This window comes from Nerophis ophidion, linkage group LG10, assembly GCF_033978795.1.
Source record: "Nerophis ophidion isolate RoL-2023_Sa linkage group LG10, RoL_Noph_v1.0, whole genome shotgun sequence".
Taxonomy (NCBI): Eukaryota; Metazoa; Chordata; class Actinopteri; order Syngnathiformes; family Syngnathidae; genus Nerophis; species Nerophis ophidion.
This window is the reverse complement of record NC_084620.1, coordinates 5,641,665-5,659,136: the sequence shown is the minus strand read 5'-3', so window position 1 is coordinate 5,659,136 and position 17,472 is coordinate 5,641,665. Positions and strand designations below refer to the sequence as shown.

General features: G+C 40.8%; 1 protein-coding gene across 1 annotated transcript; it reads left to right on the top strand.

The window, feature by feature from the left end:
• Nucleotides 1–5,972: 5,972 nt before the first annotated feature.
• On the top strand, nt 5,973–8,089 carry wu:fc23c09. Its single transcript, XM_061911851.1, has 2 exons — nt 5,973–6,212; nt 6,991–8,089. Exons 1-2 carry the CDS (start codon nt 5,977–5,979, stop codon nt 8,087–8,089), a joined length of 1,335 nt encoding a protein of 444 aa, XP_061767835.1. The 5' UTR covers nt 5,973–5,976.
• The last annotated feature ends 9,383 nt before the right edge of the window (nt 8,090–17,472 follow it).

Sequence of the window (17,472 nt, the reverse complement as noted above, 5' to 3'; positions counted from 1 at the left end):
TTGGGTCGAAGATAATACCCAGATTCTTTACCGTGTCGCCTTGTTTAATTGTTTGGTTGTCAAATGTTAGAGTTGTATTATTAAATAGAGTTCGGTGTCTAGCAGGACCGATAATCAGCATTTCCGTTTTTTTGGCGTTGAGTTGCAAAAAGTTAGCGGACATCCATTGTTTAATTTCATTAAGACACGCCTCCAACTGACTACAATCCGGCGTGTTGGTCAGCTTTAGGGGCATGTAGAGTTGGGTGTCATCAGCATAACAGTGAAAGCTAATACCGTATTTGCGTATGATGTCACCTAGCGGCAGCATGTAGATGCTGAAGAGTGCAGGGCCAAGGACCGAACCCTGGGGAACTCCACACGTTACCTTAACGTAGTCCGAGGTCACATTGTTATGGGAGACACACTGCATCCTATCAGTAAGATAAGAGTTAAACCAAGACAGGGCTAAGTCTGACATACCAATTCGTGTTTTGATACGTTCTAATAAAATATTATGATCGACGGTATCGAAAGCAGCGCTAAGATCGAGGAGCAGCAACATAGATGACGCATCAGAATCCATCGTTAGCAATAGATCATTAGTCATTTTTGCGAGGGCTGTCTCCGTGGAGTGATTTGCCCTGAAACCGGATTGAAAGGTTTCACATAGATTGTTAGACGCTAAGTGTTCATTTAACTGCTCCGCAACAATTTTTTCGAGGATTTTTGAAATAAAGGGAAGGTGAGACACCGGTCGGTAGTTTACCATGAGGTCAGGATCGAGGTTAGGTCTTTTAAGAAGAGGATGAATAACCGCTTTTTTGAATGCTAGGGGAACAGTGCCCGAGGAGAGTGATAAGTTTATAATATTTAGCACTGATGGACCTAATAATACAAAGATACAATGATATGTCGAATGGATCAATATACAATGTTGTCCTGCAGTGATTGGAAACACATCCAAGTCTTTTCTTTAAGTCATCATTAGTATCGGTCCAGACACCCTGAAGTAAAGTAGAGGTCAAAGGTTGGGCTTCTTTCAGGATAAGCATGTCAAACCCATATAAGCACCAGGATGCTAATGTCCCATTCAGATTGTAGCAAACAGTCGCCACTGTAAAAAACAATTGTCACCTCTGACCTCCTGTACCAAGACTGCCCTTCTTTCCCGCCATTGATCCCTCGCCATCCTCCCACCTTGAGGGTAAGTGTGACAATCCTCTCCCTAAAAAGGCATTTTGTGGGTGAAAAGGTCTGCATTCAGAGCCTGAATGCTGAAAATGGATCACTTAGTGCCTCATGGGGTTCAAAGGTCATCCCCGTTTTGGCGTGGACTGTCCCGCACGGCAGCTTTTGGTCTCTTCGGATTGCAGCTTTAGGGTCAAACGGATAACCTGGTCAAACACGACAGCTCCACTCGGACATAGAAAGAGTTAAATATCAGGTATGTGTTGTATCTTTAAATTTGCTGCTCCAAAGTCTTCTTTAACTACGTCTAAAAAAAAAAACTTCAATATGCACCTAAGTTATGAGGGGGTTTGAACAATGTGAGTTCTCTTCTTAAAGAAAACAAGAATCACTAAGGGTTTTTTATTATGAGGTTTTGATTGATTGATTGGTTGATACTTTTATTAGTAGATTGCACAGTACAGTACATATTCCGTACAATTGACCACTAAATGGTAACACCCCAATAAGTTTTTCAACTTGTTTAAGTCGTGGTCCACGTTAATCAATTCATGGTGTAGCAAAATGTAGTCATATTCATTGATAAACAATATCTCATATTTTTTTTTATAATTTATTAAAAAAAAACGAAAGTGTCTGAGGCAAACTATTTCAATATTCCATGAAATAACTATTCAAGGATTTAAGGAACCTTATTTTCACACCATTGTATTTCTTATACTCAGACGAAATTGAACACAACCATCACAAAATGTTTATGTTTGTTATTAGAAGGAGGACATTTTCAGTGTAATTTTATGTTATTTACTATATACATATCAATACTATTATTTTTCATTAATATATATTTTTAATCATTATTATTAATTCCCTTTTTTCTTTGTTTATTTTATGTTTTTTATATCATAGTTTTTTTCAGTGAACATTTAGGAAATGATATTGTTTTTTTATACATTTAATCGTATCTATAAGGGCTGCGAATCTTTGGGTGTCCCACGATTCGATTCAATATCGATTCTTGGGGTCGCGATTCGATTATATATCGATTTTTTTCGATTCAACATGATTCTCGATTCAAAAACGATATTTTTCCCATTCAAAACGATTCTGTATTCTTTCAATACATAGGATTTCAGCAGGATCTACCCCAGTCTGCGGACATGCTAGCAGAGTAGTAGATTTAAAAAAAAAAAAGCTTTTATAATTGTAAAGGACAACGTTTTACCAACTGATTGCAATAATGTAAATTTGTTTTAACTATTAAACGAACCAAAAATATGACTTATTTTATCTTTGTGAAGTGTAAGCCACTGTGACACTATTGTTCTTTTTTTTTAATTTTTATAAATGTCTGATGATAATGTCAATGAGGGATTTTTAATCACTGCTATGCTGAAATTATAACTAATATTGATACTGTTGTTGATAATATTTATTTGGTTTGTTGGATTGATTAAAAAAAATCAATTAAAAACAAAAAGAGAATCGATTCTGAATCGCACAACGTGAGAATCGCAATTCGTATTCGAATCGATATTTTTCCCGCACCCCTAATATCTATGTACTATATTTTTGTACAATAAAATGTTAAACAATATATATATATATGTTTATTTTCTTATATTTGAAATTCACAATATTTTCAACGTATAAAAGGTATTTAGAAAAAAAATATTTCAAAGAACTGCAATGAGGTGACGATTTGTCCAGGGTCACCCCCACCTTCCGTCCAAATGCAGCTGAGATAGGCTCCAGCACCCCCCGCGACCCTAAAAGGGACAAGTTGTAGAAAATGGATGGATATTTCAAAGAAATATAGTGAAATTATATTCTTTTCACTATATCTTTTTGACATTTACGTTGGCGGCGGGTGGATATTTTTGTATTAGAAATATAGAATTATATTTTGTACATATAAACGTAGAAACATTTTTATTATTTATCTAAGTGTTCTTCAACCTTTTTTGAACCAAGGCACATTTTTTGCGGTGAAAAAATGCAGAGGCACACCACCAGCAGAAATTATTAAACAAACTTGTCTCAAAGTAGGTGTACTGTCACCACCTGTAACATCACACCCTGACTTATTTGGACTTTTTTGCTGTTTTCCTATGTGTAGTCTTTTACTTCTTGTCTTGCGTTCCTATTTTGGTAGCGTTTTCTCTTTTTTAGGTATTTTCCTGTAGCAGTTTCATGTCTTCCTTTGAGCGATATTTCCCGCATCTACTTTGTTTTAGCAATCAAGAATATTTCAGTAGTTTTTATCTTTCTTTGAGGGGACATTGTTGATTGTCATGTCATGTTCGGATGGACTTTGTGGACGCTGTCTTTGCTCCACAGTAAGTCTTTGCTGTCGTCCAGCATTCTGTTTTTGTTTGCTTGGTAGCCAGTTCAGAATCGTTCTGCATAACCTTCCCTAAGCTTCAATGCCTTTTCTTAGGGGCCTTCACCTTTTTTTAATTTTTGGTTGAAGCATTAGATACTTTTTTACCTGCACATTGCATCCCGCTGTTTCCGACATCTACAAAGCAATTAGCTACCGACTGCCACCTACTGTTATGGAAGAGTATCACACGGTTAATCTGCAGAGCTCTAAAACAGCACAGACACTCAACAACAACACATCATATGCAGACTATAATTACTGGTTTGCAAAAATATTTTTAACCCAAGTAGGTGAAATTAGATCATCTCCCACGGCACATCAGACTGTATCCCACGGCACAGTGGTTGAAAAACACTGATTTATCTAATTAATAAATATTTTGTTAAAAATATTTTTACAATAAATAACTTGAACAAATATATGTATTTATTAATGATATATTAATATTACATCACTGTGGTTTTAACATAGTGAATTATATTTGTATAGCGCTTTTCTCTAGTGACTCAAAGCGCTTTACATAGTGACACCCAATATCTAATTTACATTTAAACCAGTGTGGGTGGCACTGGGAGCAGGTGGGTAAAGTGTCTTGCCCAAGGACACAACGGCAGTGACTAGGATGGCGGAAGCGGGAATCGAACCTGCAACCCTCAAGTTGCTGGTACGGCTGCTCTACCAACCGAGCCATGCCGCCACTTGAAATTATATTTTTTGTTTTATAATTTGATTATAAATTTAGTTTTGTTTTGTTTTTCGATGGGACATTTTTAAATTATTTTCAAAGTACACATTAGGACTATGTTTTTTGAAGTTGATTTGAAAAACATGGTTTACTCCATCCATCCATTTTCTACCGCTTATTCCCTTTCGGGGTCGCGGGGGGCGCTGGCGCCTATCTCAGCTACAATCGGGCGGAAGGCGGGGTACACCCTGGACAAGTCGCCACCTCATCGCAGGGCCAACATGGTTTACTAATTGTATTTATTTAATTCAATTCAGGGCTTCACGGTGGCAGAGGGGTTAGTGCGTCTGCCTCACAATACAAAGTTCCTGCAGTCCTGGGTTCAAATCCAGGCTCGGGATCTTTCTGTGTGGAGTTTGCATGTTCTCCCCGTGAATGCGTGGGTTCCCTCCGGGTACTCCGGCTTCCTCCCACTTCCAAAGACATGCACCTGGGGATAGGTTGATTGGCAACACTAAAAATTGGCCCTAGTGTGTGAATGTTGTCTGTCTATCTGTGTTGGCCCTGCGATGAGGTGGCGACTTGTCCAGGGTGTACCCCGCCTTCCGCCCGATTGTAGCTGAGATAGGCGCCAGCGCCCCCCGCGACCCCGAAAGGGAATAAGCGGTAGAAAATGGATGGATGGATAATTCAATTCAATTAAATATATGGTATAGCTTGCTTGGTAAAGCTGCCGTGCCAGCAACTTGAGGGTTGCGGGTTCGATCCCCGCTTCCGCCATCCTAGTCACTGCCGTTGTGTCCTTGGGCAAGACACTTTACCCACCTGCTCCCAGTGCCAGCCACACTGGTTTAAAATGTAACTTAGATATTGGGTTTCACTATGTAAAGCACTTTGAGTCACTAGAGAAAAAGTGCTATATAAATATAGTTCACTTCACTTAACTTAATTCAATTCAATTATTAAATTAAAATAAATCAATCAATCAATCAATCAATCAATGTTTACTTATATAGCCCTAAATCACTAGTGTCTCAAAGGATCTCCTAGTGATCCCACTTCTTACACCAAATGTAATTTAATGTATCTGTTTGGATGCCAGCAGATGAAATGGAAGTTCTCACACTCCTGATGATGATGATGATGATGAGTCTACTTCCCGCACATTCCTTAATCTTACTAGCCAGTAAGTACATTCAATTTGCTTATTCAACATCATTTCCACTGGAACACATGGTCTCCTTTTTTGGTCATTCTAGGGCCTGAAAAACTCCCTGCAGCTGTCGGCAAGACGGACTACTTGGACACGTATGACTTTGCGGAGGTGCCAGTCGAGCAACGGAAAGCCAAAAAAGAAGTGGAGGATGCTGACACCAACCTGAGAGAAGACATATTGCGAGAAGAACAAGAGAGCAGGCTGGTTGCAGGAATCATTCCTCACGACATCCAAACTGTAAACACAAATATTGCAACACAAGAACATAAAGAAGGACTGAACACACTTTCTGCTCAGCTGGAGGAAGAATCTGAGATCCACATCCTTCGTCCCGCTTCCCCTGATCCTCCTCCAGAATCTCCTAGTGATCCCACTTCTTACACCACAGTCACTCTTGACTTGTCCTCTCCGTCACCTATCAGGAGCGAGTCCGTTTCGCTGATGGAAGATGTCCTCACCGAGGTCCTGCAGAGTCCTGGACATTACTCCGAGCACACCGGTCCTAATGTAGAAGACGGAATGGTGCGAAATCTGCCAACTAGGACGACCGTCCAAGACGTGAACATGGGAAAAACAAACCCGGTCGAAATAGAACCAGAAACTGAAAATCAGTTGCCAATTAAGACAGTTAAAGTCAGAGGTGGTAAAAAAGGAAGGAAAAGAAAACAACAAATAACAAAAATGGCTGTCAAAAAGCCCCATTTTCCTTACTTCCAGGACAACTACTGCCCTCCCGATTGTGCCTGCTATGGAGGGTAAGACACAGGATTGAACCCCTTTTTCCAGTTTTCCTCTAGTTCAGTGGTTCTCAAGCTTTTTTCAGTGAAGTACCCCCTGTGAACATTTTTTTTAATTCAAGTACCCCCTAATCAGAGCAAAAAATTTTTGCTTGAAAAAAAGAGATAAAGAAGTAAAATACAGCACTATGTCATCAGTTTCTGATTTATTAAATTGTGTAACAGTGCAAAATATTGCTCATTTGTTGTGGTCTTTCTTGAACTATTTGGAAAAAAAGATATAAAAAAAACTAAAAACGTGTTGAAAAATAAACAAGTGATTCAATTATAAATAAAGATTTCTACACATAGAAGTAATAATCAATTTAAATTGCCATCTTTGGGGATTGTAATAGAAATCCATCTGGATTCATGAACTTAATTCTAAACATTTCTTCACAAAAAAAGAATATTTAAAAAATAAACAATATTTATGGAACATGTCCACAAAAATCTAGCTGTCAACACTGAATATTGCATTGTTGCATTTCTGTTCACAGTTTATGAACTTACATTCATATTTTGTTGAAGTATTATTCAATAAATATATTTATCAAGGATTTTTGAATTGTTGCTATTTTTAGAATTAAAAAAAAAAAAAATCTCACTACCCCTTGCCATACCTTCAAGTACCCCCAGGGGTATGCGTACCCCCATTTGAGAACCACTGCTCTAGTTTACTCACTAGGCCGACTTTGTTGAACTGTTTCATACAGATGTTCCAATAAAAAAAACATGAATCATCTTTGTTTTCCAGGGTGGTCCAATGTTCCGACAAAGCAGTGGAAAAGATTCCGTACGGCGTCCCCTACAGTGTCCGCTACCTTCTGCTAATGAACAACCACATCGACAGCATCCAGCTGGACCTCCTCAGGGAATACGTCTCCATGGAGTTCTTGGTCCTGAGCAACAACCGGCTCAAAGACGGCACCATAGAGGGCGCGTTCGAGGGCGTCCCGGCCTTGAAGCGTCTCTACCTGGATGGTAACCTTCTGATGAGCGTGCCGACAGATCTTCCGGGTTCTCTAGAGGAGCTGCGCCTGGACAATAACGGCTTGGCGGTGATGTCAGAGGTAGCCTGGGCTCGGTGTCCTGGTCTCTTGGTGTTAAGTCTTAGGAACAACACACTGGGTGAAGGATCGGGATCTCTTCCGGACGCGGTGCTTTCCCCTCTACGCCGCCTGCAAACTTTGAACCTGGACCTCAATCAGCTGACCTCGGTTCCGCTGGGGTTGCCCCTGTCCGTGAAGGAGCTGTACCTCAGAGGGAACCTTGTTGAGCACTTCAGCGGGCGAGTCTTTGACGGAAAACCCGAGCTGGTGGTGCTGGATCTGAGTGCTAACCGACTGACCAATAAGGGTCTTCCTAAAGACGCTCTCCTCAATGCGACCAACCTGGAGAGTCTCAACCTAGAAGGGAATCGTCTCAAACAAGTGCCCCGACACCTTCCCTTATCCTTGAAGACCTTAAACCTCGAGTGCAACCTAATCTCCTCTGTTAAACGAAGAGCCTTTAGAAACTTGAAAAACCTGGAACACCTGGGCCTGGCTCGGAACAAGATCTCCAAAGTGGTTCCAGGCGCCTTCCGGAGCTTGCCCGCCTTGCACCAGTTAGACCTTTGCCACAACGCCTTAAACCACGTACCCAGGCAGCTACCACAGGGTCTCCACTCCGTCGCGCTCACGCACAACAAGATCCAATCGGTGCCACGGGATGCCTTCTGCTGGGGCCTTGCGGGTTCTGGACTCAGCAGGCTGGTTCGAGTCCAGCTAGAGAACAACTTGATTGACATGGCAATGCTGGATTCGAAGGCTTTCAGGTGCTTGAGAGGCTTCCAGGTGGTACATTTCTACTGAGCCAGAGGACAAGAAAACACACCCATGTTGAAATATTTATTGTTTTATTTTGGTGTATGAAGTGGGATCTTTTGATCACTTTCTGACACCATGAGATGTTTTTATTTCTGCTGGAAGACACCAAAATCTATTAAAACGGGGATACTAGAAAAACTTTTGAGGAACATAAAAATGACCTCATGAACAACACAATTTATTTATTTTTACTTCTTGCAAACATTGTAGAAAAGATGCTGTAAATGTAATCAAACATCAATTAAAACATATTGTTTTATTAGCTTTGTGCCTATTATGTTTATTCCATTGGCGACCCACTATATATACATTTTACGAACCCCGTTTCCATATGAGTTGGGAAATTGTGTTAGATGTAAATATAAACGGAATACAATGATTTGCAAATCCTCTTCAACCCATATTCAATTGAATGCACTACAAAGACAAGATATTTGATGTTCAAACTCATAAACTTTATTTTTTTTTTCAAATAATAATAACCTTAGAATTTCATGGCTGCAACCCGTGCCAAAGTAGTTGGGAAAGGGCATGTTCACCACTGTGTTACATCACTTTTTCTTTTAACAACACTCAATAAACGTTTGGGAACTGAGGAAACTGATTGTTGAAGCTTTGAAAGTGGGATTCTTTCCCAATCTTGTTTTATGTAGAGCTTCAGTCATTCAACAGTCCGGGGTCTCCGCTGTCTTATTTTACGCTTCATAATGTGCCACACATTTTCGATGGGGGACAGGTCTGGACTGCAGGCGGGTCAGGAAAGTACCCGCACTCTTTTTTTTACGAAGCCATGCTGTTGTAACACTTGTCTTGCTGAAATAAGCAGGGGCGTCCATGATAACGTTGCTTGGATGACAACATATGTTGCTTCCAAAACCTGTATGGACCATTCAGCATTAATGGTGCCTTCACAGATGTGTAAGTTACCCATGCCTTGGGCACTAATACACCCCCATACCATCACAGATGCTGGCTTTTGAACTTTGCGCCTATAACAATCCGAAGTGTTATTTTCCTCTTTGTTCTGGAGGACACCACGTCCTCTGTTTCCAAATATAATTTGAAATGTGGACTCGTCAGACCACAGAACACCTTTCCACTTTGCATCAGTCCATCTTAGGTGAGCTCGGCCCAGCCAAGCCGGCGGCGTTTCAGGATATTGTTGATAAATGGGTTTGGCTTTGCATAGTAGAGTTTCAACTTGCACTTACAGATGTAGCGACCAACTGTAGTTACTGACAGTGGTTTTATGAAGTGTTCCTGAGCCCATGTGGTGATATCCTTTACACACTAATGTCGGTTTTTGATGCAGTACCGCTTGAGGGATCAAAAGTCTGTAATATCATCGCTTACGTGCAGTGATTTCTCCAGATTCTATGAACTTTTTGATGATTTTACGGACCGTGGATGGTAAAATCACTAAATTTCTTGCAATAGCTTAATGAGAAATGTTGTTCTAAAACTGTTCAACAATTTGCTTACAAAGTGGTGACCCTCCCCCCATCCTTGTTTGTGTATTATTTAGTATTTCATGGATGCTGCTTTTATCCCCAATCATGGCACCCACCTGTTCCCAATTAGCCTGCACACCTGTGGGATGTTCCAAATAAGTGTTTGATGAGCATTCCTCAACTTTATCATTATTTATTGCCACCTTTCCCGACTTCTTTTTCACGTGTTGCTGGCATCAAATTCTAAAGTTAATGATTATTTGCAACAAAAAAAAATGTTTACCAGTTTGAACATCAAATATGTTGTCTTTGTAGCATATTCAACTGAATATGGGTTGAAAAAGATTTGCATAACATTGTATTCCGTTTATATTTACATCCAACACAATTTCCCAACCCATATGGAAACGGGGTTTGTAGAACAAGTGCACACACACACACACACACACACACACACACACACACACACACACACACACACACACACACACACACACACACACACACACGCACACACAAATGTATACATAAATATGATTGTCTGAAAAATACATTTCATACATGGTTTTAAAAAAGCAACATTATTTATATATATAAGGAATAAATATTTTTAAATCCACTACAAGCAACATATGTTAGTCATTTGATTTATTTTATTTTTGTTTTGTTTTGTATATTGGAAAAAACAAACATTAAAAGAACAAAAAAAATGTTCTTTTTTTGGCACAAAAATAATATCCAAGCAATTAAACAATGTTTTATCTAATTTATTTGTGTTAAGTTTTAAAAAAAGAGAAATAGTATGGTTAAACCATAAAAAGCGACACAATCTTTTATGAAGGATTTGTCTTTTAAGATGGTATATACATTTTTTAAATATCATTTTAATGTAAAAAAAAAAAAAAGTGTGCAAAGGCAAACAAAAAAGCGATACGACATTTATTTTTTTTCTTCATATTTTCAGTCAAAAATATTTCAAAGCAACCAAAAAAATCTACAGGATATTTAATCAAATTATTTTGGGTTTCAAAAGTCATGCTTAATTCGAAAAAACAATGACATGATTATTTTGGGATTTGTCTTTTAAAATAAGAGAATGTATTATTAAACTATATTTTATAAATTTTATTTAAACGTTTTTTTTTTAAATAAATTCATTTTAAAAAGCAAAATTTACTTAAATTATCCGAGCAACAAAAATCAATAACATTTTTATCTTTTATTTATTCAAATATATATTATGAATAGTACCTTAATCAAAAAAATATTAACACTATAAATGGGCCATGAATTAAAAAAAAAACCAAACATATTTATAGTATCTATAACAATAGTTTTATCGAATAAATGTGGTACCATTTAATAAAAGACAATAAGATAGCATTTTTTGAGGGGCCGATAGGGACATAATTCAGAATTACCTCTTACATACACTACTGAAATGCTCTTACATCCATCCATCCATCCATTTTCTACCGCTTATTCCCTTTCGGGGTCGCGGGGGGCGCTGGCGCCAATCTCAGCTACAATCGGGCAGAAGGCGGGGTACACCCTGGACAAGTCGCCACCTCATCGCAGGGCTAACACAGATAGACAGACAACATTCACACACTAGGGCCAATTTAGTGTTGCCAATCAACCTATCCCCAGGTGCATGTCTTTGGAAGTGGGAGGAAGCCGGAGTACCCGGAGGGAACCCACGCATTCACGGGGAGAACATGCAAACTCCACACAGAAAGATCCCGAGCCTGGATTTGAACCCAGGACTGCAGGACCTTCGTATTGTGAGGCAGACGCACTAACCCCTCTTCCACCGTGAAGCCTATGCTCTCACATAAACAACTGAAATGTAAACAACTGAAATGTTTTTCTCTCACACACACTGCTGAAACACTCTTATACACACTACTGAAAGAAGAGGTAATTTTTAGACCAGTTGATCTGCCGCTTCTTTTCTTTCTCCTATGTCCCCCCCCTCCCTTGTGGAGGGGGTCCGGTCCGATGACCATGGATGAAGTACTGGCTGTCTAGAGTCGAGACCCAGGATGGAACGCTCGTCGGGACCCAGGATGGACCGCTCGCCTGTATCGGTTGGGGACATCTCCACGCTGCTGATCCGCTTGAGATGGTTTCCTGTGGACGGGACTCTCGCTGCTGTCTTGGATCCGCTTGAACTGAACTCTCGCGGCTGTGTTGGAGCCACTATGGATTGAACTTTCACAGTATCATGTTAGACCCGCTCGACATCCATTGCTTTCGGTCCCCTAAAGGGGGGGGGGGGTTGCCCACATCTGAGGTCCTCTCCAAGGTTTCTCATAGTCAGCATTGTCACTGGCGTCCCACTGGATGTGAATTCTCCCTGCCCACTGGGTGTGAGTTTTCCTTGCCCTTTTGTGGGTTCTTCCTTGGATGTTGTAGTCGTAATGATTTGTGCAGTCCTTTGAGACATTTGTGATTTGGGGCTATATAAATAAACATTGATTGAATGATTGATTGAACCACTATGGACTGGACTCTCACATCTGCGGTCCCCTCCAAGGTTTCTCATTGTCCCATTGGGTTGTGTTTTTCCTTGCCCTGATATGGGATCTGAGCCGAGGATGTCGTTGTGGCTTGTGCAGCCCTTTGAGACGCTCGTGATTTAGGGCTATATAAATAAATACTGATTGATTGATTGAATTCTGAATAATGTCCACAACGGCCCCTCATAGCATTTACAGGGAACATCCATGCTATATTTATCTGTGCCTAAATATATATTAATGCAACAAAACCACAGACTCTGTATTTAAATGTATTGGCCGCCAGAGGGCAGTAGAGTATATGATAAAAATTCTTCGAGCCTGCTGATAGTTGCAATAAAAAAGTTGTGCATTTAAATTCAAAAAGGCTTTTTTTGGCTCTTTTCCAAGAGCCAAACATTAGACTCTAACCATTTGGAATCGTGTGCATCGGGAAGTTTATCTTGTGGCGTCAAATGATATATTCCCCCTCCTCCTTTTTACAGGCCTTCGCTGTAAAGATGCTCTTTGACCTCAAAGTAGGGAAGAATACACTTTATGATTAAATTCTCCCAGCGACGTGGCAACGTGAAAGGGGGAGTGAAGATGAGAGGTGAAAGAGGGAAGGAGGCAGGGAGGAAGAAGGATCCAGGCACTATTGGCTCAGTGTCCGGGAAGGGAAGAGCTTGGCTGGGCAAGGCGGTTCACCAGCACCTCCCGACAGTCCAGGAGGACCCTGACCCAAATCACAAGTCCCTGCAGCCACCGAGAAAACCCTCACTGTGTTGAATATCATCAATCTTCATCATTCACAGCATATTCTGCATACAAATAACAACAATTAGCCTCTTTTAAGGTTGGTTTTAAAGAAGGAACAACCTGCAAAAGTCATTTAAAGGGAACTTGCACCTATCTGATATGAAATGGGGGCGGGGGGGGAAAAAATCTCCTTGCAAAGGGTTAACTGACACCTCAGAACCGCAAAAGTGCTGTTGCAAGCCAGGGAGGGGAGGTGGCGCTTGCCGCAGAGGAAGGAGAAGAAGAGGGGAGGACCAGGGGAGCCAGAGGGACCTCCACAGTCCACATGTAGCATGCATACATGTCTGCTGGTCTGCACGTCAGCACACTGTGCACGCCCAAACTTTCAACTATCTTTTTTTCTTCCTGTCGTCGGATCAATCATTTTTCCAGCAGGCTTTGAGTCCAAAACGTGGCACGTAAACAACGAATCAGACCAGAAAATGAAATAAATACTACAGCGAATAACCAACAAACTGGGATGGTAAATAATTTGACCAGCAAGCAACATTACGCGGGCTTCACGGTGGCAGAGGGGTTAATGCGTCTGCCTCACAATACGAAGTTCCTGCAGTCCTGGGTTCAAATCCAGGCTCGGGATCTTTCTGTGTGGAGTTTGCATGTTCTCCCCGTGAATGCGTGGGTTCCCTCCGGGTACTCCGGCTTCCTCCCACTTCCAAAGACATGCACCTGGGGATAGGTTGATTGGCAACACTAAATGGTCCCTAGTGTGTGAATGTTGTCTGTCTATCTGTGTTGGCCCTGCGATGAGGTGGCGACTTGTCCAGGGTGTACCCTGCCTTCCGCCCGATTGTAGCTGAGATAGGCGCCAGCGCCCCCCGCGACCCCGAAAGGGAATAAGCGGTAGAAAATGGATGGATGGATGGCAACATTACGCGAGGTTGGCGGCTATATAGCGCCGCCCTAGTGGTTCCCTGGACCTCTTTCAGAAATGGGTGAAAATGGAAAAAGATGAAGAAAAAAAAATATTCTTTTGTATTCTTATATTTTCTGTGAGGACAAACATGACTCAGGATTTCCTAATTGTTAGAAATCCCACTGTTTATGTTATACTTGCTTCACTGATGAGAGCACTTGGCAAGCACCGTTTTGTCCTACTAATTTCAGCAATCCTTGAACTCATCGTAGTTTGTTTACATGCACAACTTTCTCCGATGCTGCCACAGAAAGACGTGTTTCATGCCACTCCTTCTTTGTCACATTTTGTCCACCAAATGTTTTATGCTGTGCGTGAATGCACAGTGCTTATCAGGCGTATTTGGTCAATGCATGACTGCAAGCTAATCGATGCTAAAATGCTATTTAGGCTAGCTGTATGTACATACTGCATCATTATGCCTCATTTGTAGATATATTTGAGCTCGTTTAATTTCCTTTACTTATGTCCTCTTTGTATTTAATTTATATTTGCATGTCTCCATCCATCCATCCATTTTCTACCGCTTATTCCCTTTTGGGGTCGCGGGGGTGCTGGCGCCTATCTCAGCTACAATCGGGCGGAAGGCGGGGTACACCCTGGACAAGTCGCCACCTCATCACAGGGCCAACACAGATAGACAGACAACATTCACACTCACATTCACACACTAGGGCCAATTTAGTGTTGCCAATCAACCTATCCCCAGGTGCATGTCTTTGGAAATGGGAGGAAGCCGGAGTACCCGGAGGGAACCCACGCATTCACGGGGAGAACATGCAAACTCCACACAGGAAGATCACGAGCCTGGATTTGAACCCAGGACTGCAGGACCTTCGTATTGTGAGGCAGACGCACTAACCCCTCTTCCACCGTGAAGCCCATTTGCATGTCTCATGACACATTATTTCTAGGGAATATTGGCTGCATTTCTCAGTTGTTTGTGTGCCATGTTGTTCCAGACCACAGCAAACGTAACCCAGCTTGCAAAGATTGTAATAAATCCGTAAATTATTACAAAGCTGTCCTCCATCAAGTAATCAAAAAAAACTCTCTAGGGACACATAGCAATGGCATAGCATAGTTTTTCATTTTAGTGGACACTGAAATGAGTTGTTCGCACAGGGTGGCTGGGGGCGTGAGCCCAGGATGCTGAGAAAGCAGGCGACGTGCAGGTGAAAATGTGTTTTAATGGGGAACTGCACTTTTTTGGGAATTTTGCCTGTCAATCGCAATCATTATGAGGGACAAGAACACACTTCTTTTTTTTTTTTTAGGATTTTAAAGATAATTTAAAAAAACGCTTGGAAAATGCGGCGAATGGGAATCACCGTTGTAGCATTCAAAACCCTCCATAATTTTTTTTGTATAAACGCTGCAAGTCTGTATATAATGTAATAACAGACACGTTCATAACAATATGTAATATGTACAGTATTTACCATATTTTGATCATTTTAATCATCTCCGGGACTGATTTTCTACCGCGCATTGATTGCTGTTTCTATAGCAGCACACGTCTGACTTCTGGCAACATGTGTGTTCCTACTTCCGGAATCAAACACAAGTGTGTTCTAGTCATGGCAGACTTGGTAACAGACAACGAAGACTACAATTTTTGGACAACCATATCTTTTTGCAGCTGAATGAATGGAGGATGAACTGCTGCTTCTAGGAGCCAGCACGGAGGAAAAGTGAGACGTTGGAGCAGATGGAAGCCGAGAGAGTGAGGTCGGTGTGACACAAAGCTTTACATGTGGAATTTGGAGACAAGCTATTTTGACATAAATGGAGTGCTTACCCAAATAAACCAGAAAAACCAAAGAGAGTGCCTCCGTGTTCGCGCTTACAATAACAATGTCGCTACAGTTTGGTTATTATACAGGTTACGGAGTTTTTGCAGTACCCCTTTTAAGGACGCGTAAAACAAGGAGCACCATGAATTGATTAACGTGGACCCCGATTTAAACAAGTTGAAAAAACGTACTCGTGTGTTACCATTTAGTGGTCAATTGTACGAAATATGTGCAATCTACTAATAAAAGTTTCAATCAATCAATCAATCAATCAAACCACTGATGTGGCTGAACCCGCAGCACACCCCAGGTGATACAAAAACGCAATAACGCAAGGCCATTCATGCGCCCCTGACAAAGCTGGGTATAAGAAGCCTCCTGATTGTCAATCAGCAGCAGATGTGTCTCCTGATTGTCAACAAAATAATAAGAATATAGATATTAAAACGTTAACAAACCAACGTAAATAACCATCGTCACAGACAGATATTTGTGACAGGCAACGCCAGTAGTCAGTAGAGTGTGTGGGGGGGTAAAGTGTGCCTTCATGAGCAGAAAGAAAGAGAGAAAAAAAGAGAGAGAGAGAGAGATAGAGAGAGCCTGTGGTTCCCCAACATTTTGAGGAAAATCGAGTAATTTGCTTGAAATTTAAAAGAGAAACTACAATAAAAGTATTGATGTCATTGCGCCAGTATCATGCCGATAGCAATACCCACCTCGATATCGATATTTAGATTGGTACGCCCACTGGTTTTAAATGGTGGTGGTCAAGCTAGCTCCGTTCTCAACATGTACTAGGCTCCATTTAGCCTTTCTCGAACAGAAAAATGCCCTATGCTTGCGTTGTTTTTGACTTGCTCGAATCGTTTAAATCACGAAAAGTTTAAACGTTTCTTCAGAGTTCCTCAATAGGCAATCAAGAAGGGCGTAAGAGTGTAAAATTGTACGAAACAACGACGAGAAAAGCATGCAGATCACACTCCAGTCCAAGAGAGGAGAGTCGAATAATGCACAGGTTTGCAGTGATCACTTTGTTTAAGGTTTGTTTGAGATACTTTTAACATTTAGTATTTCCCATTCAAGTATCATCTTTATATTATTTGTATTCCTTAAAACACATTTTTCCTACGAGTGTTTCTTAAAACACCAACTCTGTGAGTCTAAATGCAAGAAAGCAAATGTGAGCAAAACCTGAAAGAGTTAAGTTTTTACCAAAGGCAGCAATCATACACAATGTTGACATCAGTAGTTATATTTTGATAAAGACGGGCAAAACACGCGTACTCGAAAACAACAACAACCCAAAATCAAGTCATGAACCTCAGGGAGAGTCTTGATTCCAGTTTCCTTGACCCAACCACACACAAAAGAGTTGTAGACCTCCATGTTTTCCCAAGTTTCCCTCTGTTTAGTTGTGTAGACAAATAGTTCCATTTGTCTGACGAGCTGTCACGTTCACGTTGGCTTTTGTTTCCTGGGTTTGGTGTTTGTTTCCTGTCAGTGCTCTTATTTTGGTTCCATTTCCTGATTGTTTCCCCTCACCTGCGGCTGATTGGCAGCCTGGCCACACCTGGTGTCCATCAGCTGGCTGCTATTTATGCCTGCCTCGCCCTCCAGTCAGTGCTCGAGGATTGTTTGCTCTACTAGGATGACAGGGGATACAAAACAATAACAGTGCAATACTTTTTCATAACATGGTCACAACTGCCTAGTTTCTCTTGTTATATTCTTATTTTACTGTTATATTTTTATTCTCATTGTTGCTTTTTACTTTTATTGTTATTGTAATATTTTTCTACTTGTTTCCATTTATACCACCATTATTTACTTTTTACTTTTTAAATTCAATCTCAATTCTGTTAACCGCTGCTGGAATTTTAATTTT